This window comes from Mustela lutreola, chromosome 10 (genome assembly GCF_030435805.1).
Source record: "Mustela lutreola isolate mMusLut2 chromosome 10, mMusLut2.pri, whole genome shotgun sequence".
In the NCBI taxonomy this organism is placed as follows: domain Eukaryota; kingdom Metazoa; phylum Chordata; class Mammalia; order Carnivora; family Mustelidae; genus Mustela; species Mustela lutreola.
The window spans coordinates 85528897-85554718 of NC_081299.1; the positions used below are offsets into that span (position 1 = coordinate 85528897).

The window sequence follows — 25822 nt, forward strand, 5'->3', positions numbered from 1 at the left end:
ACTGAGCCACCTAGGCATCCCCACCTGGGGTTCTTGTTTAAAATATAAGTTCTGGGGGTTCTGTCCCCAAAGCCAAGAATACCGCTTTTTTTTTTTTTTAAGAGAGGGAGGGGAAATGGGGGGACAGAGGGAGAGAAAGAGAGAGAATCTTAAGGAGGCTCCATGTCTAGCACAGAGCCCAATGCAGGGTTCAATCTCACAACCTTCAGATCATGACCGGAGCCAAAATCAAGAGCAGAATACTTAACCAACTGAGTTACCCAGGCCCCCCAAGAATACTACATTTTTAACTAGTACTCTCAATGAGTCTTAAGCAGAGTGAAGCATGAGAAAAATGGTCTAAATGGTGTCTCACTTTGTTATAAATAATAATTTGGGCTGGCTTACTATTATCTCTGGTCTTTGGAAATATTTTGATGGGAGCATACTGACTGTATTTGTGATTATCCATAAAGATGCGCATCTGTGCCTGGCATGAACCACAGTGGTTCTATACCGAACAATCCAGATCACCACCATTTCCTATACATAAAGGCAGCCATTGGAATTGCAGGCCTACCTCTTAGGAAGAATAACTGGCTTACAGAGCCAAATGTTACACTCAAGCCTACAAACTCAGGGCAAAACCTCAGAAACAATCAGTCTTGTGTTAACCCTCCCAATTTGCTAAAACTCTTTTGCCAATTATTTAATAAACATACCTTAATTGATCCGAGAGCCCCAATTGCTACTTCAGGGGGCAGTATCACTGGTTTGGCATAGGTACCACCAATCTAAAAAAAAAAAAAAAAAAAAAAAGTAAAACAGAAGAGTAGAAAAATTAAGCTTTTGAGGAACAAATGGGAAATGAAATATTATAGTTTTAATTGAGCATATGATCAGAATTACAGTTAAAGTTTAGAATTTGAACATTTCTATTACTCACTGATCCAATGTTGGAAAGAGTAAATGTTCCTCCTGTAAGATCAGTGGTACTGAGCTGACCTACGGAGCCCAATTTCTGAAGACGGTTCAACTCAGTGGCAATCTCAAATATGGAGCACATCTGGACATTTTTCACATTAGGCACAATCAACCCCTGCTCAGTATCCATTGCTATCCCAATGTTGTGAGAAGCCTAAAAAAAAAAATGTGTGTATATATATATATATAATATATATACACACACACACACACACACACATACATACAGTATGATTTTTTTTATAAGTAAACGAAAAGAAAGGACTAACCTTTGTTATGAAAAACAACCAAAAACTGTTTTCTACCAGATTGATGATGATCTGAAGAATTTTTAAAGAATTTTAAAAATATTTTTTTTGAAAAAATCATTTTTTGTTGGTAAGAATATTGGGCAACAGGCTATTTCCATTCATTATTAGTGGATATATAAGCTGGTCGTTACATAAGACTTTCTGGAGGGGCACTTGGGTGGTTCAGTGGGTTAAAGCCTCTGCCTTTGGCTCCAGTCATGATCCCAGGGTCCTGGGATTGAGCCCTGTATAGGGCTCTCTCCTGTATAGGGAGCCTGCTTCCTCCTCTCTGCCTGCCTCTCTGCCTACTTGTGATCTCTGTCAAATAAATAAATAAAATATTTTTAAAAAATAAAATAAAAATACTATTTTTTTAAAGTATGCAAAAATAAAATCCTAGAAGAATGCATATCTCAACATCAACAGTGAGTTATCTTAGGTCATGAGATTAAAAAGTAAATAGTTACTTTCTTGCCGGAATTTTTTGCAACAAGTAGATACTTAATCAGGAAATTAATCATATGGGAAGATTTTATTTAATTTATTAATTTATTTTTTTAAAAATAGGCTTCACACCCAGCATGGAGCCCAATCTGGACTTTGAACTCACGGCCCCGAGATTAAGACCTGAGCTGAGATCAAGAGTTGGATGCTTAACTGACTGAACCACCTGGGCACCCCTTTATATGGGAAGATTTTAGATCTGACCCCCTAAAATACCTAAGCTTACTACTAGATAGAAATATAAGTAATGATTAACATCCCCAAAATAGTTCTTAGTCTCAATAAATCTTCACTCCAAACAGAAGAGCTCATTCAAATGGAATGCATACTTTCATTACTTGTCCTATTTCTGTTTAAATTATTCTTGTTTTAGAACACCTGGGTGGCTCAATCATTAAGTGTCTGCCTTCGGCTCAGGTCATGATCCCAGGGTTCTAGAACTGAGCCCTGCATCGGGCTCCCCGCTCTGCAGGAAGCCTGCTTCTTCCTCTCCCACTCTCCCTGCTTGGGTTCCCTCTCTTGCTGTGTCTCTCTCTGTCAAATAAATAAAGAAAACCTTAAAAAAAAATGTCTTGTTTTAAAAACTACAGGAACTCCATTTTGACAGAGGTTATCTCTTTAAGGGGAGGGTATGTAGGATCGTTAACATAATCCATTGCCTGACGGCCACTTATTTCTATTATTTTAAGCAATAAACAAAAGGGACTTAGAAAATGGAACTCCATATATCTGAACAGTATCATTAGTAACCAGTATAACCAGTAAAAATAACAAATTATATTTCAGTTTAATAGTTTATCCCATACCTTTAATTCTAGTCTAAAAAAAAAAAAAAATCACTCTTCAGGGTACAAAAGAAGCTTTTCCAACCTATAAGCACAGCTGCACCATTTTCTATTTATAACAAGCACTTTTCCACAACACATAGCCAACCTTGTAAGTTATGTTCTGGCAGTTTTCGTCCACAGAAGCATTAAGGATAGGAAACTGTAGTAGTCCCAAGGACGCAGCCTGTTGAACAGAAAGAGAATGCAACATTAGCACTCGTAACGGGGAAAGGGAATCAGAGGCAATAAGGCGGGTGAGGGAGGGAGGGTGGGAACCCTTACTGACACTGAGCTTAATTTCTCATCTTTATGTACCCAGGCGTACTACTCCCAATATCACCTTCAAGGAGGGTGGAACCAACTCACTGTAATCACTGAAGAATAAAAGATAAAGCCGTCAGGCAGCTTATTAACTTCAGGAGATTTTCAAAATAAGTGTAGAGACTGACCAAAGAAAGTACCAAACAAAATGTCTAAATTCTACAGGAGAAGAATTTTACGTGTAGAATCTTACATGAGAAGTAAATCTGAAGTTCAGAAACACACTGAGTTAAAACAAAAAGGCAGTAAGCTGTTAGAAAGAACAAGTACGAAGGGTTTCCAAGGGCACTGACCATGTGAGGCTAGTGTTCCTCTTGGTGTCCTTGGCCAAGTGAAGGGCAGAGCTGGTGTGAACATTTACTTATTGGCTACCTCGCCAAGTTGGTGGATTTTTGTTTCCCTCCTCTGCTTTCTTCTCCCTTCGTCTTTTTTCCTTTTTTTTCTTCTTACTCGGTACCATTCCTCTTCTGTCCATATTCAAATTTTACTAACTGTCCCCCAAATGTGCTTTATACCCTGTTTTTCTGCCCATCCAGGATCTAATCAAAGCTCACACACTGAATTTGGTTGTCATGCCTTGTATTACATTTAAAAAATAAGTAAGTAAAAATGCTTAAGATTGTCCTTGAAATCCACCTCTCTCCCCATCCTAGCCTTCATCTAGTCCAATAAAGAATTCTTTACCAGCATTGTGTTAAGTGTTATTTTTGTCTGGGGGTCAGTGGTTGAAAAAAAAAATCATTTCCTCGAACTAGAGAGTTAAGGCAAGTTTTACTAAGCATTTGATTTGACAACTGTAAATTTAATCTTCTTTATATAAAAATCCATGATTACGGTTAAGTGTTAACAGAATTTTGAGTACAGTCCAAATTTTGTAAAAGAAAAAACAAGGTGGGGGTGAGTCCCTCAATAAGAAGTTATTTTCTTCCCTATACAATACATTTTAGTATTTCCTGGATGTTCTGAAACTTATATAGGCAGAAAAAATGTCATTTTAAAACAAAGCACACTAAATTTTATTCTCAAAATAAATATCAGGTATTTCATTCAGACTAAAACGATGAAGACAAATGATAATAAAATAAATTCAGCATATTAAAAAGCTGGTCTCGGGGCACCTGGGTGGCTCAGTTGGTTAAGCAACTGCCTTTGGCTCAGGTCATGATCCTGGAGTCTCAGGATCAAGTCCCGTATTGGGCTCCCAGCTCCATGGGGAGTCTACTTCTCCTTCTGACCTTCTGCCCTCTCATGCTCTCATTCTCTCTCTCTCAAATAAATAAATAAAATTTAAAAATAAATAAAAATAAAAAGCTGGTCTCCCCTTCCTTCAAAACAGATGTCGCCAGTTTTTACTCATATGTTTTTGTCATTTGTCACTCACATATTTTTAACTCTCCGTTTTCCAACTTTCCCTCAGCCTCAGATCTGTTCCAGTTTTTCCAGGAAGGGAAGAGGGCAGATGGAATCTTTCCTTAATCTACCCCAAACTACCACCATACCTGCCCTCTGTACCTATGCTCCATCTGCCTTTTCCCAGATATTTATAGCATCTCCTCTTCCTTGATTTCTATTCATCCACCAAGCAACTGGAGTCAAGCTTCGACCTCAACAATATTTTATTCAATCAGTCCTGACTAAGGCCATGCATGACCTTTTTTTTTTTTTTTTAAGATTTTATCTATTTATTTGACAGATAGAGATCTCAAGTAGGCAGAGAGGCAGACAGAGAGAGAAGGGGAAGCAGGCTCCCTGCTGAGCAGAGAGCCCGATATGGGGCTCGATCCCAGACCCTGGAATCATGGCCTGAGCCAAAGGCAGAGGTTTTAACCCACTGAGCCATTCAAGCACTTCTACTCATGACCTCTTAATTACTAATCCAATAGCCTATTCCCACCCTAACTTTTTTCTTAAAGGGCTTTGAAATTCATTTTTAAGTAATCTCCACACTCAACATGGGGCTCAAACCAACGACCCTGAGATCAAGAGTCCCATGTTCTACTAATTGAGCCAGCCAGGCATCCCCATCATAACATTTTTCTTCTCTCTTGGCATGAGTGGCAGAGTGAATGGCCCCAATGGTTCATGCCTCTCCTGTATCCATGCCCTTGGTGGTGCTCTGTGCAAGCTGACTCTGAGCTCAGTCACGTGACTTGCTTTGTCAATGAGACAAGAACCAACGTGATATAGCAGAGCTTGGAAAAAGTGCTGAAGCATTTCTGCTTCCTCTTCATCCCTAATAGTACTATGAAACCACATGCAGGCTAGCATGCTGCAGAGCTGAGAAAGACATAAGGGAGAGAAACGAGTCATCCCTGCCAAGGCCATCTTACACTAGCCCACCTACACCAACCTACTAGCTGTCTGTAGACACAGAAGTGAGCTCTGCCAAGATCAGCAGACTGGGCCTGCTTACCTGTGGATTCATGAGAAATAATAAATGGCTGTTGTTCCAAAACACTAAACTTAGGAGTGGTCCATTATACACCAAGAGATACACTTTGGCTTCTAGGAGACACTTGCCTGGTTTTTCTGTCATCATACTGTTGATCCATTCACTCTCTTCCACTGTCTTTGCCAAATCCACTTCTATCTATCCCTTAAACACTGATGTAAATTCCCTAGCCTTTTCTCCTCCCTTGCACACCATGTGGATAATTTCACCCACCTGATTCGATGACTGTGTCTCTAAAAATGACTCTATAGCTAAAATATAGCCCAGGCGTCTCATTTATAGACATCTATTACATCCCATGTTCATAGATCACTTAGTTGTTCGGCTAGCAGCTGAAACGAAGGAGGTAAAGACCAGTTTGGGCCCTGTGAGCTCAGCGCGCAGTAAAGAGAAAACTGAGCAACAATCGCACTGCACTGAGATGAACTGCAATGGGCAAGAGGAATATCGAACTCAAACTGTGACAGCCACAGACAGCTTCTGGAGGAGGCTGTTCCCAAACAGAATTTGGCATTTAGGATGGGCAGATATTTGATCAAAGGAGGAAGGGGCATTTCACATGAATTCCAACAACTATGCAGGCTTAATCTGACCAGAACAGAAGGAGGGGTGCCTGGGTGGCTCAATCAGTTAAGTGTCTGCCTTCAGCTCAGGTCATGATCCCAGGATGGAGACCCGTAGTGGGCTCCCCTGCTTGGCAGGAAGCCTGCTTTTCCCTCTGCCTCTCCCTGCCGCTCCCCCTGCTTGTGCTCTCTCTCTTTCTCTCTGAAAACAAAACAAAACAAAACTGGAAAAAAACAACCCCAAAAAACCAAAAAACAAACCCAGAAGGAGTGCCTGAGAGATGAAGCTGGAGAGGTAGGAAGCAGAGACTTGCAATCCTATTTATATGCCAAATTAAGGGGTTTAGAAACTAACCTGAGGACAATGAAGGAGACCACTGGAAAGAATCAGGGAATAATACAGTGCTTTCATTTATAGAAATGAAAAGTTCGTCTGGGTGCAGTATGGAGAAAGGGCTGGAGTTAGAGACACCAATATGTATTTTTGAGTAAAACAGACTAGAACCTGAAACTTAGCTTCTCCACTTAGCTATATATCCTTGACAAGTTTCTCAACTTAGAGAAGTTGAGAAATTCCTAATTTTCTTAAATGGAAAGTGGGAATAGCAATATCTGCATGCCAGGGTTATTCTGAAAATTATAAGAGATGATGTATATAGCATGCTCAGTACATGGTCGGCCACACGACACCTGCTGCATAAATGGTTGTTAATATGAGTGAGATACTGAGGAGCTGCCTACGGTCAGCTGATAGTCTGGTTTTATACCAGTCACAAGGCCAAGAAATGATGACCCTCCAATTAAGTTTGTTGAATAAATGAAAATGATACATATCAGTGATCTATGCAAGATCAACACCAAGTCCTGTTTTTGTTCAAATCAGGATATTGCTGGAGTGATCCTATCAGAATTAAAGGCTTTATTTAACTGGCAAGACAAGCCACTATCTCACTGAGAGATGAGCTGATAAAAATATGACACAGGGGCACCTGGGTGGCTCAGTGAGTTAAAGCCTCTGCCGTGGGCTCAGGTCATGATCCCAGGGTTCTGGGATCGAGCCCCACATTGGGCTCTCTGCTCAGTGGTGACCCTGCTTCCCCCCACCCGCCCACCTGCCTCTCTACCTACTTGTGATCTCTGTCTGTCAAACAAATAAAAATAAAATCTTAAAAAAAAAAAAGACACAAATTTTAATTTTATAAATTCCTAAGAAACAAAGAAATAATGCACTTATGCATTTTTCTAACTATATGATGTGGTGAGAAGTAGTATTTTTATCTAAATCCATAGTTAACACATTGCATATTTGCAAAATAAAATTTTAATGTCCTATTCAAGCCCTGTTTGAAATGAATGAAACCTCACCTTTAGGAAGAAGGGCATAAAGGTGAGTTTAATTCCACGAGCAGAAGCAATGGATTTTAATTCTTCTCTTAACTTGACCAATTCAGTAAGGTCAACTTCATCACAATATCCAAAGTGAGGTATCTTCAGGGCTGCAGACATGGTCTTGACCATTGCCTTGTGAAAGCCTGGAAAACATTAAATATATATATTTTAACATTAACATTGAATACATATATATTTTAAGATTTGAGAGAGAGGTATAGAAAGCATGCATGCATGAGTGTGTACACGGGGGAGGACCAGGGAGAGAGAATATCTGAGCAGACTCAGTGCTCAGCACGGAGCCCAAGGCAGGCTCAATCTCACAACCCTGAGACCATGACCTGGGCTAAAACCAAGAATGGGATGCTTAACCAACTGTACCATCCAGAATCCCAAATTGACATATATTTTTAAATTCTTTTTTTTTTTTAAGGGTTATTTATTTATTTGAGAGAGAGAGCACAAGAGAGCATGCATGCCCTAGTAGGGGGAGGGGCAGAGGGAGAAACTCTCAAGCAGACTCTGCACGAGCACAGAGCCCAAGGTGGTTCAATCTCATGACCCTGAGACCATGACCTGAGCTGAAACCAAGAGTGGGATACTTAACCAACTGAGCCACCCAGGCACATATTTTTATTTTATTTTATTTTTTTAAGATTTTATTTATTTATTTGGCAGAGATCACAAGTAGGCAGAGAGGCAGGCAGAGAGAGAGAGAGAGAGAGAAAGAGAGAAGGAAGCAGGCTCCCTGAGGAGCAGAGAGCCCAGTGTGGGACTAGATCCCAGGAGTCTGAGATCATGACCTGAGCTGAAGGCAGAGGCTTAACCCACTGAGCCACCCAGGCGCCCGTAGGCACATATTTTTAAATTCTTAAATCCTTTAAACCTTTTTACTAAAATGGAGGGTTTTCTAATGTCATTTACTTTTTCAACCCTACTCTCCCTCTCAAGGCCACCATCTTCATTATGTAATTAAAAGACATTAATTCCAATGCTGGAGCACTGACTGCAGCATAGTACCCAATGTTAAGTGTAATGATATTAAGAGGTAAGTGCCCTTAATGCTGGGGCATATTAAAAAAATACAAAAGGATACAAGTCATGTATCCTTACTGGCTTTCTTGCAAAGCCACACTTCTGGAAGTTAATCATCCTAAGAGTTTATAGGGAACAAATCACACCTAATTATTCTGAAGCTGACTAAAAATTACATTTATAACATACTGAGTCTTTTTTTTTTTTTAAGATTTTATTTATTTATTTGACAGACAGAGATCACAGGTAGGCAGAGAGGCAGGCAGAGAGAGAGGAGGAAGCAGGCTCCCTGCGGAGCAGAGAGCCAGATGTGGGGCTCAATCCCAGGACCCTGGGATCACGACCTGAGCCAAAGGCAGAGGCTTTAACCCACTGAGCCACCCAGGCGCCCCTAACATACTGAGTCTTTAAAAAGAACAACTATTAGTATATAAACTTATATTCCAAGAAACCTGCTCACATAATACTCTTCAGAAATTAACAGTAGAGATTAAAGCATTTCCTGGAAAAACTATGCTATTTCACCACTTAAAAAAGTATGATCAACTTAAACGTTCCCTTCAGTAGGAATTGAAAACACCATATTCTATACACCTGGATCTACTGAAGTAAATTTCCCCCAATAACTTGTAGTAGTGCCCTACATTACTATTATTACCTTTTATGGGTTCCGTTTTGTCTTTGCCTATGAATACTGGAGGTTTTGATACTGGTATAGGAATAGTTCTGTCTTTTGGTTTTGGTGCAGGTGGCACTATTTCAGCTTTTGGCGAAGGAGGTAATATAGCTCCAGTCTGCTTTTCCAAATAGTTGAGAATATCTTCTTTAAGTATTCTGCCATCTTTTCCTGAGCCAACAACTTCACTCAGCTTAATCTATTAAAAAAAAAAATAGAAGAAGAAGACACATATTAATGTTAAAAAATTAAATAAGGGGCGCCTGGGTGGCTCATGGGTTAAAGCCTTTGCTTTCAGCTCAGGTCATGATCCCAGGGTCATGGGATCGAACCTCGCATTGGGCTCTCTGCTCAGCAGGGAGCCTGCTTCCTCCTATCTCTCTGCCTGCCTCTCTGCCTACCTGTGATCTCTGTCTGTCAAATAAATAAATAAAATCTTAAAAAAAAAATTAAACCAATGTGGGAAACAAAGGCAAAAAAAAATTTAATTTCCTTACTACTTATGGCCCACTGACAAGTCCTTGAGACAGGCAGAGTGACATTCCTCTAAGAACTCAGCTGCCTTGATGTTAATACTTTGCTAAGGGCAAAAGGCAATCTTAGCTTAACATTCTCCCAACCCCAGGACTCCGTAAGTTGTCTTTAACGTATGAAAATTCCTTTGGAGGTCTGTCCAACAAGAAGATCTAACAATTTTAAATATCTATGTCCCTAACATGGGACTAGCCAACTATATAAACCAATTAATAACAACATCAAAGAAACACATCGACAATAATACAATAATAGTAGGGGACTTTAACACTCCCCTCCCTGAAATGGACAGATCATCCAAGCAAAAGATCAACAAGGAAATAAAGGTCTTAAATGACACACTGGACCAGATGGACATCACAGATATATTCAGAACATTTCATCCCAAAGCAACAGAATACACATTCTTCTCTAGTGCACATGGAACATTCTCCAGAATAGATCACATCCTCGGTCCTAAATCAGGTCTCAACCGGTATCAAAAGATTGGGATCATTCCCTGCATATTTTCAGACCACAATGCTCTGAAGCTAGAACTCAATCACAAGAGGAAATTTGGAAAGAACCCAAATACATGGAGACTAAACAGCATCCTTCTAAAGAATGAATGGGTCAACCAGGAAATTAAAGAAGAATTGAAAAAATTCATGGAAACAAATGATAATGAAAACACAAGGGTTCAAAATCTGTGGGACACAGCAAAGGCAGTCCTGAGAGGAAAATATATAGGGGTACAAGCCTTTCTCAAGAAACAAGAAAGGTCTCAAATACACAACCTAACCCTACACCTAACGGAGCTGGAGAAAGAACAAGGAAGAAAGCCTAAACCCACCAGGAGTAGAGAAATCATAAAGATCAGAGCAGAAATCAATGAAATAGAAACCAAAAAAACAATCGAACAAATCAACGAAACTAGGAGCTGGTTCTTTGAAAGAATTAATAAGACTGATAAACCCCTGGCCAGACTTATCAAAAAGAAAAGAGAAAGGACCCAAATAAATAAAATCATGAATGAAAGAGGAGAGATCACAACTAACACCAAAGAAATACAAACAATTATAAGAACATACTATGAGCAACTCTACGCCAACAAATTTGACAATCTGTAAGAAATGGATGCTTTCCCACAACTGAACCAGGAAGAAATACAAAACCTGAACAGACCCATAACCAGTAAGGAGATTGAAACAGTCATCAAAAATCTCCAAACAAACAAAAGCCGAGGGCCAGACAGCTTCCCAGGGGAATTCTACCAAACATTTAAAGAAGAACTAATTCCTATTCTCCTGAAACTGTTCCAGAAAATAGAAATGGAAGGAAAACTTCCAAACTCATTTTATGAGGCCAGCATCACCTTGATCCCCAAACCAGACAAGGATCCCATCAAAAAGGAGAACTACAGACCAATATCCTTGATGAACACAGATGCGAAAATTCTCACCAAAATACTAGCCAATAGGATTCAACAGCACATTAAAAGGATTATTCACCACGACCAAGTGGGATTTATTCCAGGGCTGCAAGGTTGGTTCAACATCCACAAATCAATCAATGTGATACAACACATCAATAAAAGAAAGAACAAGAACCATATGATACTCTCAATAGATGCTGAAAAAGCATTTGACAAAGTACAGCATCCCTTCCTGATCAAAACTCTTCAAAGTGTAGGGTTAGAGGGCACATACCTCAATATTATCAAAGCCAACTATGAAAAACCCACCACAAATATCATTCTCATGGAGAAAAACTGACAGCTTTTCCGCTAAGGTCAGGAACACGGCAGGGACGTCCATTATCACCACTGTAATTCAACACAGTGCTAGAAGTCCTAGCCTCAGCAATCAGACAACAAAAAAAATTAAAGGCATCCAAATCGGCAAAGAAGAAGTCAAACTATCACTCTTTGCAGATGATATGATACTATATGTGGAAAAGCCAAAAGAGTACACTCCAAAACTGCTAGAACTTGTACAGAAATTTAGTAAAGTTTCAGGATATAAAATCAATGCACAGAAATCAGCTGCATTTCTCTACACCAACAACCAGACAGAAGAAAGAGAAATTAAGGAGTCAATCCCATTTACAATGGCACCCAAAACTATAAGATACCTAGGAATAAGCCTAACCAAAGAGGCTAAGAATCTATACTCAGAAAACTATAAAGCACTCATGAAAGAAATTGAGGAAGACAAAACGAAATGGAAAAATGTTCCATGCTCCTGGATTGGAAGAACAAATATTGTGAAAATGTCTATGCTACCTAAAGCAATCTATACATTTAATGAAATCCCTATCAAAATCCCACCCATTTCTTTTCAGAGAAATGGAACAAATAATCCTAAAATTTATATGGAACCAGAAAAGACCTCGAATAGCCAAAGGAATATTGAAAAGGAAAACCAAAATTGGTGGCATCAAAATTCCGGACTTCAAGCTCTATTACAAAGCTTTCATCATCAAGACAGCATGGTACTGGCACAAAAACAGACACATAGATCAATGGAACAGAATAGAAAGCCCAGAAATAGACCCACAACTCTATGGTCAACTAATCTTCAACAAAGCAGGAAAGAACGTCCAATGGAAAAAAGACAGCCTCTTCAATAAGTGGTGTTGGGAAAGCTGGACTGCCACATGCAGAAAAATGAAATTGGACCATTTCCTTACACCACATATGAGAATAGACTCAAAATGGATAAAGGACCACAATGTGAGAAAGGAATCCATCAAAATCCTTGAGGAGAACACTGGCCTCTTTGACCACAGCCACAGCACCATCTTCCTAGGAACATCGCCAAAGGCAAGGGAAGCAAAGGCAAAAATGAACTATTGGGGTTTCATCAAGATCAAAACCTTCCGCACAGCAAAGGAAACAGTTAACAAAACCAAAAGACAACTGACAGAATGGGAGAAGATACTTGCAAACGATATATCAGATAAAGGGCTAGTGTCCAAAATCTATAAAGAACTTAGCAAACTCAACACCCAAAGAACAAATAATCCAATCAAGAAATGGGCAGAAGACATGAACAGACATTTCTGCAAAGAAGACATCCAGATGGTCAACAGACACATGAAAAAGTGCCCCACATCACTCGGCATCAGGGAAATACAAATCAAAACCACAATGAGATATCACATCACACCAGTCAGAATGGCTAAAATTAACAAGTCAGGAAATAACAGATGCTGGCAAGGATGCGGAGAAAGAGGAACCCTCCTGCACTATTGGTGGGAATGCAAGCTGGTGCAACCACTCTGGAAAACAGCATGGAGTTCCTCAAAATGTTGAAAATAGAACTACCCTATGACCCAGCAATTGCAGTACTGGGTATTTACCCTAAAGATACAAACGTAGTGATCCGAAGGGGCACATGCACCCGAATGTTTAAAGCAGCAATGTCCACAATAGCCAAACTATGGAAAGAACCTAGATGTCTATCAACAGATGAATGGATAAAGGAGATGTGGTATATATACACAAGGGAATACTATGCAGCCATCAAAAGAAATGAAATCTTGCCATTTGCGACGATGTGGATGGAACTAGAGGGTATCATGCTTAGCGAAATAAGTCACGCAGAGAAAGGCAACTATCATATGATCTCCCTGATATGAGGAAGTGGAGATGCAACATGGGGGGTTAAGGGGGTAGGAGAACAATAAATGAAACAAGATGGGATCTGGAGGGAGACAAACCATAAGTGACTCTTAATCTCACAAAACAAACTGAGGGTTGCTGGGGAAAGGGGGATCGGGAGAAAGGGGGTGGGGTTATGGACACTGGGGAGGGTATGTGCTATGGTGAGTGCTGTGAGGTGTGTAAACCTGGCGATTCACAGACCTGTACTCCTGGGGATAAAAATACATTATATGTTTATAAATAAATAAATTATTTTTTAAAAATTCCTTTGGAAACTCCCTTTATCTCTACCCCTCAAGATGTATTTTGGCAGTCATCCCCCAAGCATACGGCCCACTGATAAACATCTGAAGGGGCTCATGACTAGAGTTTTATTAGAAATAAATGATCTTTTCCTAACAATGGTTAACTTGCCCCCTCAAGGTCCTGGAAACCTTGCTTTCAAGATTCCTTAGAGTCTTAAGCTATTCCTAACCCCCTCCCAACTTGAAAGTATATAATCAGCCACTCCTCATGGCCCCAGTGCAGCTCTTTCTGCCTATGGGTCCTGTCTCTGTGCTTTAATAAAACCACCTTTTTGCACCAAAGATGTCTTAAGACTGTTTGCTCTGAACCCCAACATTTTCTGACATCAAAAACTACCTAGAAATAAATATATTCATCATTAAGGTCTCTAAACAGAATTTAATCAATTGAAGGTAAAAATAATCTCTGTCCACTACAAATTTGTACAAAGAAATAACATTTTTATCATTTTAATAGAATGCTCTTAAACTATAGCTATCCTCTGTATATAGTCATTGTTACTTTTTTATTCATTACTTTTGTATATACAATTCATTTGCCCGGGTGGTAACAATGCAGTATCTACATTGTATATAATCCATACCTATGAAAACTTACATTTTATAAGCAATCAATTATTTTTAAACTTCTTGCATAGTTCTTAATAGATTTTGTTTTGTTTTGTTTTTAAATTTCTGGAGACTATATAAGGAGAACTGAAAATTTAAAGACTTAAACACTATAGCAAATGTAGACTAATGTTTCTGACCTTCTGTAGAGAGAGCAAGAGAGAGCCCATGTCAAGCAATGACATAAGCAGGAAATCAGGAAAACCAGCACAGTTCTAAGGACTAATAATCAGTAAAGTCATGCAAACCTGGAAGAACCAGGTACTAGAAGTTATTAGAATCAGAAGAAGCCTGCCAAGGCCTAAAATTAATGAAATTTTAAAAAGGTTAGACCGTGGGGCACCCAGGTGGCTCAGTTGGTTAAGCATCAGCCTTTGGCTCAGGTCAGAATCTCCAAGTCCTGGGACCGAGCTCCATGTCAGGATCCCTGCTCAGCAGGGTGTCTGGCTTCTCCCTCTGCCCCTCACCCTACCTGTACTCTCTCAATCTCTCTCTCAAAAAACCAAAACCTTGGGGCGCCTGGGTGGCTCAGTGGGTTGAAGCCTCTGCCTTCGGCTCAGGTCATGATCCCAGGATCCTGGGACAGAGCCCCACATCGAGCTCTCTGCTTGTCAGGGAGCCTGCTTCCCTCTCTCTCTGCCTGCCTCTCTGCCTACTTGTGATCTCTGCCTCTCAAATAAATAAACAAAATCTTTAAAAAAAAATCCTTTAAAAAAATAAAAAACAAATAAAAAGGTTAGACCTCTGTAGCAAACAGACTCTTCAGATGCTAGACCCTTCCTTATCTGACTGCATTAAAAAGGCAACTGCCACCAAAAGTTCGCCCAACTGCTTTCTGAACTAAGAGATCCTGCACTGCCTGCACACAGTAAGCAGCATGTGCGGAGAGCTGACCCAGACCAGATGGCATCCTCCTCTCAACGGTGCACTCAGGGACTTACTTAGTGTTTGGTTTGTTAACTTCTTACCCTTATTGTATTTTGTTTGTTGTATGACTTTATATCATACTTTGCTTTCTGTGACGTGTATGAAGCCAGGTTAAATGCATAGTAAAATGTCAGAGTTTGGAATCCTGAACCTACTTTACAATGATCTTAACCTTGTTTTGTGATTGAATAAAGCTGACACCGGGAAAGATGCAACACATGTATATGCCTTTATAGCATGTTTGAGACAACTCAGCCAATAGTAAACTAGTAACAGTTAAAATAATCACCATACAAAAGCTCTCTTAGCTTTTTTTCTCACATTTGTTTAAGATAAGTATAAAACACTGAAATTTTACTAGTAAATTTAAACTTACGGACTTTCTCAGCCCAAGTGTCAAATGTATGTTTTATTGTTTCTTTTCTGTTGTTGTTTTTCTTTTTAAAGATTTCATTTATTTGAGAGAGAGTGAGAGATAGAACACAGATTGAGCATGAAGAGAGGGAAGGGTAAAGGGAGAGGGAAAAGCAGACTCCCCACTGAGCAGCTAGCCAGACAGGGGATACATCCCAAGACCCTGGGATCACAACCCAAGCCAGAGGCAGATGCTTAACCGACTGAGCCACCCAGGTGCCCTTATTGTTTCTACATAATAACAAATGACAAAATTCCACTTTCCACTACACAATCATTATGAGATTGTAATTTATAATAAGTATATTTTTGGTCTTCCTCCCCATTTCCAGCACAGAGCTCCTAAAACCCTTGAAAGGGCCTGTGAAAAGAGGTCTCCTTTGTTATGTTAATTAACTTTAGGAAGCCCTTGGGAAACTAAAAATGGAGGCTGGTTATCAGGGGAACCAACATGCGACTAGACGTTTAAAATTTTCAGTACCCCTACTCCAAATCTGGGAAGGGCAGAAGGGCAGGAGGTTGAATCTGTTCTGTTGTCAATGGACAATGATTCAGTCAGTCCTAAGCATGTAGTGAAGCCTTCAAAGAAAACCCAGTAAGAACTGTGTTTAGAGAGCCTCCAGGATGTGAGCACGTGGAGATTTGGGGAGAGTGGCACACCTGGAAAGGGCATGGATCCCTTATGCCTCTTTCCACATATGCTCTGTGTCCCTCCACTTGGCCGTTCTGGAATTGTATTATTTATATTATTATTTTAAAGATTTTATTTATTTATTTGACAGAGAGAGCGAGAGAGGGACCACAGCAGGGAGATGGGGAGAGGGAGAAGCAGGCTTCCCAAAGAGCAGGGAACCTCATGTGGGATTCCATGCGAGGACCCTGGGATCATGACGTAAGCTGAAGGCAGACCTTAATGACTGAGCCACCCAGGCGCCCCTGTATTCTTTTATAATAAATCGGTAATCTAGTAAGTAAATGGGGTTCCTAAATTCTGTGAGCTGCTTTTGCAAATTAATCAAACCCAAAGAGAGGGCCAACAGGTCAGAAGGACAGGTAATAACTTGGGTTTGTGATTGGCATGCTGAGTTGGAGGAGTCAATGGAAACTCCTATCTGTAGCCAGCTGGTCAGAAGCATAGATGATAACCTGGCTTGAGAGCATCTGAACTGTTGTGGGGGAGGGTGGGCAGTCTTGCAGGAATGAACCATTAACCTGTCAATTCTGACACTATCGACAGACCATGCAGAACTGACCTGAATTGTAGGACACTCAGTTGATGTCCAGAGAATTGCTTGCTGATGTGGGAACCATCCCCGCCCCAAACCTCCGCCCCCAATACACCCAGTGGAACTGGGTCCTGGAACCTAAAAGGTTCATGATTCTCTGTGGAAACACTTTAATCAGGCTTTATTTAATCCCTTCTATGTTTGGTACAGAAATAAAATATTCTCTTTAAATTTCATTCTGTTTAAATAAAAAGACATAACCTTAGATGATAGCCTCATACTTATTGTGTATTTATTAATTTCTCAGGGTTAAGTCCGGCATCATTTGTATTAGTGCTTCTCTAAGGGTGACTTCAGAAGAATAAAGGATATTATCATGTCAAACATTTAGTATATAAAAAAACTTCTGAGGATTCAAATAATTTTTAGGTAATTTCAAATAACTGTAAATGCCACTGGCTTTTAATTTTAAAACAAACCCAATTCATAAATATGTGAACTGCAAAAAAAAAAAAAAAAAGAAAAAGAAAAGGTGATTTACAATAAGTAATCTAGTAATTTTTGGTAATTATACAAATATTCCATTTATTATATACATCTTTAAGAAATGGTATAGGAAAGCAAAATCAGGCACTGCTACAGATAGTTTTGCCTTTTTTTTGTTGTTGTTTGTTTTGTTTTTGAGATAGAGAGAGTGAGAGAGCAAGACAGAGCATAAAGGGGTCTGGGCAGAGGGAGAAGCAGGCTCTTCACTGAGCTGGGAGTCCAATGTGGGACTTAATCCCAGGACCCTGGGATCATGAACTGAGACAAAGGCAGATGCTTAACTGACTGAGCCATTCAGGTACCCCAGAGGTTTTTCTATATAATTAAGAACAACATTAGTAAAATACTTATAACTTTCAAAGTAATACATAATATCAATCTTTCATCTGATGCCCTTAACAATGTAGTGTTCCATATTATTTCTATTTTCTATTATGCCAAATAGTCTTCATATCTGAACACATTTAACTGCTACATAAATTTTCATTAAGGGTTTAAAACATAATTAACCCAGGGATGCCTGGGTGGCTCAGCTGGTTGAGCGCCCTGACTCTTGCCTTCAACTTGGGTCATGATCTCAGAGTTCTGGGATCAAGCCCCACTTTGAGCTCTGTGCTCAGGGCAGTCTGCTTATCCCTTTCCCTTTGCTCCTCCCCTGTTCTCTCTCCCTCTCTCTCTCTCTCTTGAATAAATAAATAAATCTTTAACATAATTTACCTAAGCATATTCCTCATTCTGAACCCGTATGTGCCATCTCACTTTTGGCTATATAGAAGACTTAAAAGAATATATCCTAGATCATTTCCTTGGGATAGTCTCCCAATGATAGGATAAGGGTCTGAAGGGATATGAACATTTTAATGACTCATTACCTTACTTTTAAAATGTAAGCTTTTGTTTTTTCCCCACTGTAACTTAACTACCTCTCTCAAAGAGACAAAAACCCTGCATAGTGCAAAGAACCCAAGTTTGGAAAAGAACAGCTGTGTTCAAACCCCCAGTTTAGCTACTTAACTCAGTTTGAGGCAATTAATCAACTTCTCTGCCCTTTCTCATCTGCAAAATGGGAATAATCCAAACTACCCTGCAGGATGGCCATGAGGATTAGAAAGACTGTGTGTGTATACAGTGTCTGACTCAAAAAATGGACGCAGTAACTGTTGAGGCACTCTATCAGGAGTAAGGGCACTGGTTTTGGAGTCACAGAGACTCACTTCGAATCCTGGCTCCACCACTATGTCAGCTGTGTGACCCTGGACCTGTTACTTCACCTCTCCACGTCTCCAAATAGCCCCCATAACTTACAGCATTACTGTAAAAACTAAATGAGATAATGTATACATACTGATTCCAGGACCTGGGATAAGTACAAATGATGGATAAGTACAAATGATGGACAGGAGGAAATTCAAAAGGCTGGTCTCCTCATCTCAAGTCAGTACAATTTCAATGGTTTTGATGAAACCATTGAAATTGTACTGGATGAGATCCTTGAGACCACATCCTTGCCTGGCCCATTTTCCTTCTCTTCCCTTGTCTATCTGCTTCCCTCATTCCTAGAAAAGTTGTTCCCTCCCCTCAATTGATCCTTCACATGCACCCAAATCCCTGTCTCAAACTGGCAGCCAGGGGACCTGATCCAAGACACTAGTATCTACAAGTGTTCCATAGATGGTAGTCCTGACATTTATTAGGCTCTAAGGAAAAATAATAAAACCACACTGCTCAACTAATACAAGAAACAAGTTTGTGGTTTCTCATTTCTCACTGGTGCTTTTCTGCAACAATCACTTTTCAGTAACACACACTATCATTTTCCTTGAATCTCAACTTGAGCCATCTCTTCACAGAAAAGTTGGCTAACTGATACAAATGTATATTTCCTATGCAACCTCACACTTAAATATTAAGACAACTTACATTGTTTTCCATTGCTAGGCGGCGAACTGCAGGAGTTGCCAGTGTTTTCTGGCCCTTTATCTCTTGGTGTGTGTGTTCATCATGGGACACAGCAGGAGTTTCAACCACATCTTCTTCTGAATCTGGTCAACAAGGTAAAATTTTACTCTTCAGTTGAAAAATACAAAAAAATAAAACGAGCTTCGTGGCTTACAATATACAAATAAATTGAACTTAATACATCTAATCAAAAGCATACTAGTCAGGCTACTTCAAAGTGGGAAGACACAACTTTACAGAGGGAAACAAAAGGGGTTGAGGGGAGGCGGGTACTGGTACCTAGAGCTGCGGAATGTTTATATTACCTGGTGTTTACTTCATTTCTCTTAGAATCATGCAGCAGCTACAAGTTAAAAAGTGAAAGCTTCTTCAATAAATGTTTAAATGTTTTGTATTTTAAATACTTCCCTGATAAAGTTCTCATTTATACTTAAATAGTATACAATAAGAATCATATGTGAGGCAAATGACATGAAAGAATCCATAAAATCTGTGACAATCTTAAAACGCCTTTCTAATATAATAAAGCACATAACATTTTTCTCTGCTTTGAATACGGCTTAAGGAATGCTGAGGAAGATTTTATTTTCATGGCTAATGCTAATGTGGTTGGTCTAGTCTCTAAATCTAGAGTGCCAATAGATGAAAAACGAACTCAGGCTCTTAGCATGAATTTCTGCAACCAAAAATAAAAGTTTCAGAGAGCACTGCTGTCAAAGTCTGATGCTTGGAAATCCAGTCTGTACAGAAATCTCTGTGGGAATGAGTGAATTAGACACTAAGTCTCTGAAAGCAGGCAACTGAATTTGCTCCGACATTCCATTCAGAGCAAGGAACAATTCTCCACTGCTGTACCTACAGAAAGACAATCTCTTCATTTCTCCTCAGTGGGCTATGAACGGCCCCAGTGGAGCTCTCAAAGTTCCCCTAATAGCGCAGAAGGGAAAGCAAAACAAAACTTGTACTGAGCATGTAGGTTAGCAGAATATGCCATCCTGAGCATACCACTTTCATGGACTGATTATTTTGAGCTGTAGGCATTTGAAGAACAGCAAATGCAGGGAAAGGCATTCCCTAAACTCTCATGTGCCTAAAGACAGATCTTCCAGAAGGAATTCAATAGTCATAAACCCCTTCCCCAGGAGTTTCATCCACTAGGGAATATTGATTCCCATCATAGGAGAGACTAGGAGTCAGCACTACACTCAAACTTTGACCCAAAACTGTCATACCTCCCATCTGTTCTCTAAGGGCCCATTCGTCTTCCTGAAAAACTATTTACTCTCCCCTAAGAAGCCAACATCCCACTTCCCCTTTCCCTATCAAAATGCTATTTAAGCCTAAACTCTAAAGCCACTTCTTTGGGTTACTCATTTTTCCCTGGGTGTCTCCCATGTATAGATGAGGTGTACATGTTAATAAACGTCTGTTTTTCTCTAGTGAATCTGTCTTTTATTACAGGAAGTCTCAGCTAAGAACTCAGAAGGTTAGTGGGAGAATTATTTTTTCTTCCCCACAATTACCTATTATATGTCAAATACTCCACTACATATGCAGTGTCATATTTTAATCTTCACTCCAACTGTGTAAGATAGGTGTTATTATCCCACCCTGTGGATTAAAAAAATCTGACACTTGAAAGATGAAATGATTGGCTTAAGTTCACACAGCTGAGACACTATTAAGAACTGGAAATCATTCTGAGGCTGCTTCACCCTGTGTTGTTTCCATTAGTTCACGACCCTGGTAAATTTTCTCACAGAAGCTAGAATACAGCTCCTATTGTTCAAGGTATAGTTTTGCTGCAATTTGAGAAACCTTGTAGTATCATCTGTTGAAGTTATTGGAGAAATTAGTAAGAAAGATGAGCATTAGGAACTAGGATGCAAAGGGAAACCAAGGTGATCCTATTGTAGGAATTCTAAATATAACCTGAATTAATGTGTATTTGTGGTAATATGAGAAATGTAATAATGCTCAGATACAAAAGTTATGTATTTCCAAAAGATCACTGAATGTATTGCTATTCAGCTTTTCTGGAAAACATTCTGATATATGACCAAGTAGTACTGCCTTTCAGAATAATTTGGGTATAAATATGAGACAAGTTCATCGGTAAGAAGTCATTCATATTATACATTATTTGTAGTAGTCAGGTAGTTGTTAGAAGAAAGCTCTCTTCAGCACTAAAATACCACCTTACTACACAGTACCTTAAATCATTTTCTAAGTGTTTTTACACATATTTTCTCCTTTTATGATCACAACACTGTTACAGAAATGAAGTGCAGAGTTCTCAACATTACCAATACAGAAACAGACTCTAGGGGCGATGGAGTTAAGGCTAAACAAAAATTTCAAAACACTCCCCCAAGTGACATGATTTTCATGGTTCTAGCACTATAATATGTGGGGTTTTATTCTTTCAGTAGTGGATTTAGAATACATAGTTTTAAAAGCCTTAAATTTTTAAAATGAACAAAAAACTCTGGTAAATAAGCATTTTTATTAATAAGTCATTTATTTTATAAATGTCATTTATTATATAAATTTTATGTATTTTATTTTATAAATAAGTCATTTATTTTTAATAAGTCATAAAAACTGCCAATTTAATGTTGTCAGAATTCCTCAAGTGATGCAAATTTCTAACAGAACTATTATTTCAGATTAACTAAATAAAAAAGTAATTTGAATTGGTAAAAACATTAAAACTGAAATTGCAATATTCTTAGGTATTTTAAGAACTATTTCTAAAAATGACATTAAGTAGTTGATTAAATTCACTTAATTGGGGAAATTCTTACATAGAAAATGTTTAAATACTAGAACACTCAAGGGTGTTTGGAACAATTTGTTTTCACAAAAAGTTTTCTCTCTGCAAAACTTCTTAGGACGACCTTTCCTTGTAGAACAAATGTAAACTTTAGTTCCTATATAAATGATCATAAATTGAGAATTGATGATACCCAAACCAATGAGATCCCACTGCATTTTCTCTTTCACATCAAATTATTGAAACAGCTAATTCAATCAGTTTAATCTACAACTGGCTGAACAAAACTAAATTACAGCTAAATAAACTACTGCCCACTTATGATGCCCAGGGATTACACTCTGTAATTTATGTCGAGTATAATTTAATTAAATGACATGCTATGTTCTTTTTTCTTTTTTTTTTAAGATTTCATTTATTTATTTGTGAGAGAGAGAGGAGCTGGAGCGAGCACAGGCAGACAGAGCAGCAGACAGAGGAAGAGGGAGAAGCAGGCTCCCTGCCAAGCAAGGTGCCCGATGTGGCACTCGATCTCAGGATGCTGGGATCATGACCTGAGCTGAAGGCAGCTGCTTAACCAACTGAGCCACCCAGGCGTCCCGACATGCTATGAGAAATGGTTTTACCTATAAATGGTTTTAGGTTAAAGAGGTTTTTTATTTTTTATTTCTTTATTTGAGAGAGAGGGAGAGAGAGAGTGTGAGAGGGGTGGGGAGGTGGTGGGAGGAGGGGAGCAGAGGGAGAGGGACAAGCAGACTCCAAGCTGAGCACAGAGCCCGATGTGGTCAAAATCAAGAGTCAGACACTAACCAACCACGCCACCCAGGCACCCCTCAAAGAACTTTTCTTCAATTCAGAATACTTTATTAATCCTGATAAACATTTTAATATTATAAACTCTTTGTAGGGTGGTGCCTCAGTGGTGCAGTTGGTTAGATGTCTGCCTCTCGATTTTGGCTCAGGTCATGATCTCAGGATTCTGAGATCGAGCCCCATGTCAGGCGCAGCACAGAGTCTGCTTAAGACTCTCTCCCTCTCCCTCTGCCGTTCCCACTCGTGCTCTGTTTATCTATCTAAATAAATCTTAAAAAAATAAGATTATAAACTCCGTGGGATACCTTATTTATGTTGTTATAGCAGATTTTCATAAGTGTACATACAAACAGTGCTAGAAATTCAGTCCCAGTGTTCTAGCAGCAGAATGGAGCTGATACTCATAGTTTCTGACTAGAATTTTCACTGTAACAAAGTGGCTAGGATTACGGGCTTTAGAATTAAACAGAGCTGGGGTCAAATTGTAGTTCCCCCAGTTACTAACTATGCGATTATAGGCAAGATGTTAAACCTCTGTGGGTCTCAATGATGCACATGTCAAATGCAAGTAATAATCTAGATAACTCAATCTACATGATTACATGAAATAATGTATATACAGCATTAGAACAGAGAAAGTATTCAGTCAATGAGAGGCAGTGATGTTAAAGGACAGGATTCTACTATAGCTTATGTTCCTCCTTCTCTTTCCTTAATACTTTCCCATGATAGCAAGACTCCTCAATTAGGATTAATTAGATATAGTGGTGGTGGCCAGATGTTCTGGCAACTTAATTCCGCACAGCTTTAGGATCAGAATACTTAGAACAGCTGCCACACAGCCTCAGCATTAAAACCATGCCCTCACTCCAGAAAAAAGAAATTTAGACTCTTAACCAGTAATACTTGCTCTTCTTTGTACCTACTTCTTAACAAACTTAGTTACTGGTGTTCCCAGAAAGTTAGGAAGGAGAATCATGGGTGGGCATGATCATAATGCTAAGAAGTAAGCTGAAAAGCCAAAAGCCAGATGCAAAATTGTGCTGTTTCCAGAATAATAAATGTTCATTAACATATTTTTATGTAATCAAAAAAGATTCTAGGCTATACTCAATACCCTCACTATAAGGAGTAAAATATATAAAATTTTAAAAAAAAGAAAATTAATGGTTCCCCTAAAAATATTTTCTAAGTTGATATAAGAAACTTCACTTATTTAAAAATGTGAGGAGCCATCTTACTTTGTTAAATAGAGACTAGAGAAAGCCAGATTAGCTGTAAAAAGAATGCATGGCATTATACTTAAAACTGAGTTTACAGCAGACAACACACTGAGACATGGAATAGCTCTGATAGAATCTTGATAATATTAAATAATTGGATTTCAACTTATATATATATTTAATAGTATATGCCTTGTAGTATATGTGCTGCTGAAGCAAGCACAACAGTATATGCCTTCTAAATGTCACACATACAAAGAGGCATAAGTGAGACCAGTAAGCTCTTTTCAAGTAAAGGTCTGTCTACAGTCAAAGCACTCATAGACAGGACCTGGACATCACAAATAGAGTTTCCCTTCTCAGAATTATCCTGATACGCCCACCTTGAAAAGTAGATACTACCACCATGTTCCAAAAGACAGTACCACAGAATATCATTTAAAAAAGCATTGGAAGACAGGATTAATTTCCAGTACTACTATTAAGATGTCTAAATTTGATCTCTTATACCCTTATACCCTTGGTAGTTCTATGCTATAGTTATTTTCCACCTGTAAAATGGAAATAATGTATCTTATACCTATAAAAGACTTTTTGTTTGGTCATTTTCTATTTATAGTATAATTGGTTTTACTAGCACTAAAGCAAAAACAATATAAACAAGTTGAATATTACTATAAATTCTTGCTTGAGAAAAGGTACACAAAATATTTAGAAATCTTTCCCACTTATAAAATTAAAGAGAAGCATATATAAATCTCATTAAATTGAATCTTCTGTTTTATAGGTTTGCTTATAGATAGGTTATGATTCATAGTTTATTCTTACAGTAAAAAAACACAACATAAATATAAGAGCAAAAAAGCACATATGCAAAATAAAACCACTATGCAAGGTAACTGTTTAGATTACACTCTACTAGCAAACAAAACACAATAGTGAGCAAATGATCAGTTCTCTATGAGTATTAATGGATAATTTTTATTCTGAACATAACCTACACAATCTCATTTTTCACAGATATAAAATAAACTGCACATACATAAAACTTGATAAATCTGAAATATATATATATATATACCCATATACCATTACCACAATAAAGATAAAGAACACACCCACCCCACCCACAGGAGATTCCTTATCTAGGCAACCACTAATCAGTTTTCAGTCTTTATGCATTAGTTTGCATTTTCTAAAATTTTATGTACGTAGATCATACCGCATGTTCTCTTTTTTGTCTGGTTTCTTTCACTCAGCATAATTTTTTGAGATTCATTCATGCTATACAGGAGATGATTTTTTATGAAACAATTCTCTAGAAAAAACACCCCTGCTCTGAAACAGTTCTATGACTTTGTATTTTGCTATATAACAAGACTTATAAAGTTGAATCCCATCAGAAATGTCAAAACAAACTCTAAAGCCAAATAATAAAAGACCCCATAAATCTCAACTGTTTATTTGTTCATATAAATAATTCATTTTTTTGGATGGCCTAGATTAGTATCTAATCTAGTCTAGACTGGGTGTTCTAATTTAATAACACTCACAATAGTGTTCAATATCTTTGCTTGTTCAGTTTGTGCCCAGACTGATGCTCCCTGGTGGTCTAGTGGTTAGGATTCAGCACTCTCTGTGCAAAGAGTATAACCCTCCTGCATTTTCACGTCCTAACTGAATAATAACAACAATAAAAAGTCACTGATCCATCAAAATAATTTTGTGTTTCAGGTAATTTTAAAAGGTAAATTCTTTTTTGTTTTTAATACTCCTAAATCATGCCTTTCAATACCGGAATCACCCCTACTACATAGATTATGA

General features: G+C 38.6%; 1 protein-coding gene across 2 annotated transcripts in view; it reads right to left on the minus strand.

The window, feature by feature from the left end:
* The window catches only part of DBT (dihydrolipoamide branched chain transacylase E2), a 54912-nt gene that overhangs the window by 4988 nt on the left and 24102 nt on the right, over positions 1-25822 (minus strand). For both annotated transcript variants that reach the window (XM_059136521.1, XM_059136522.1), the window contains 6 exons: positions 19148-19269; positions 9003-9219; positions 7286-7452; positions 2691-2768; positions 926-1117; positions 702-773 (listed from right to left, as the gene is read on the minus strand). In XM_059136521.1, the coding sequence (XP_058992504.1) occupies positions 702-773; positions 926-1117; positions 2691-2768; positions 7286-7452; positions 9003-9219; positions 19148-19269 (848 nt within the window). The remainder of the gene's footprint in view (positions 1-701; positions 774-925; positions 1118-2690; positions 2769-7285; positions 7453-9002; positions 9220-19147; positions 19270-25822) is intronic.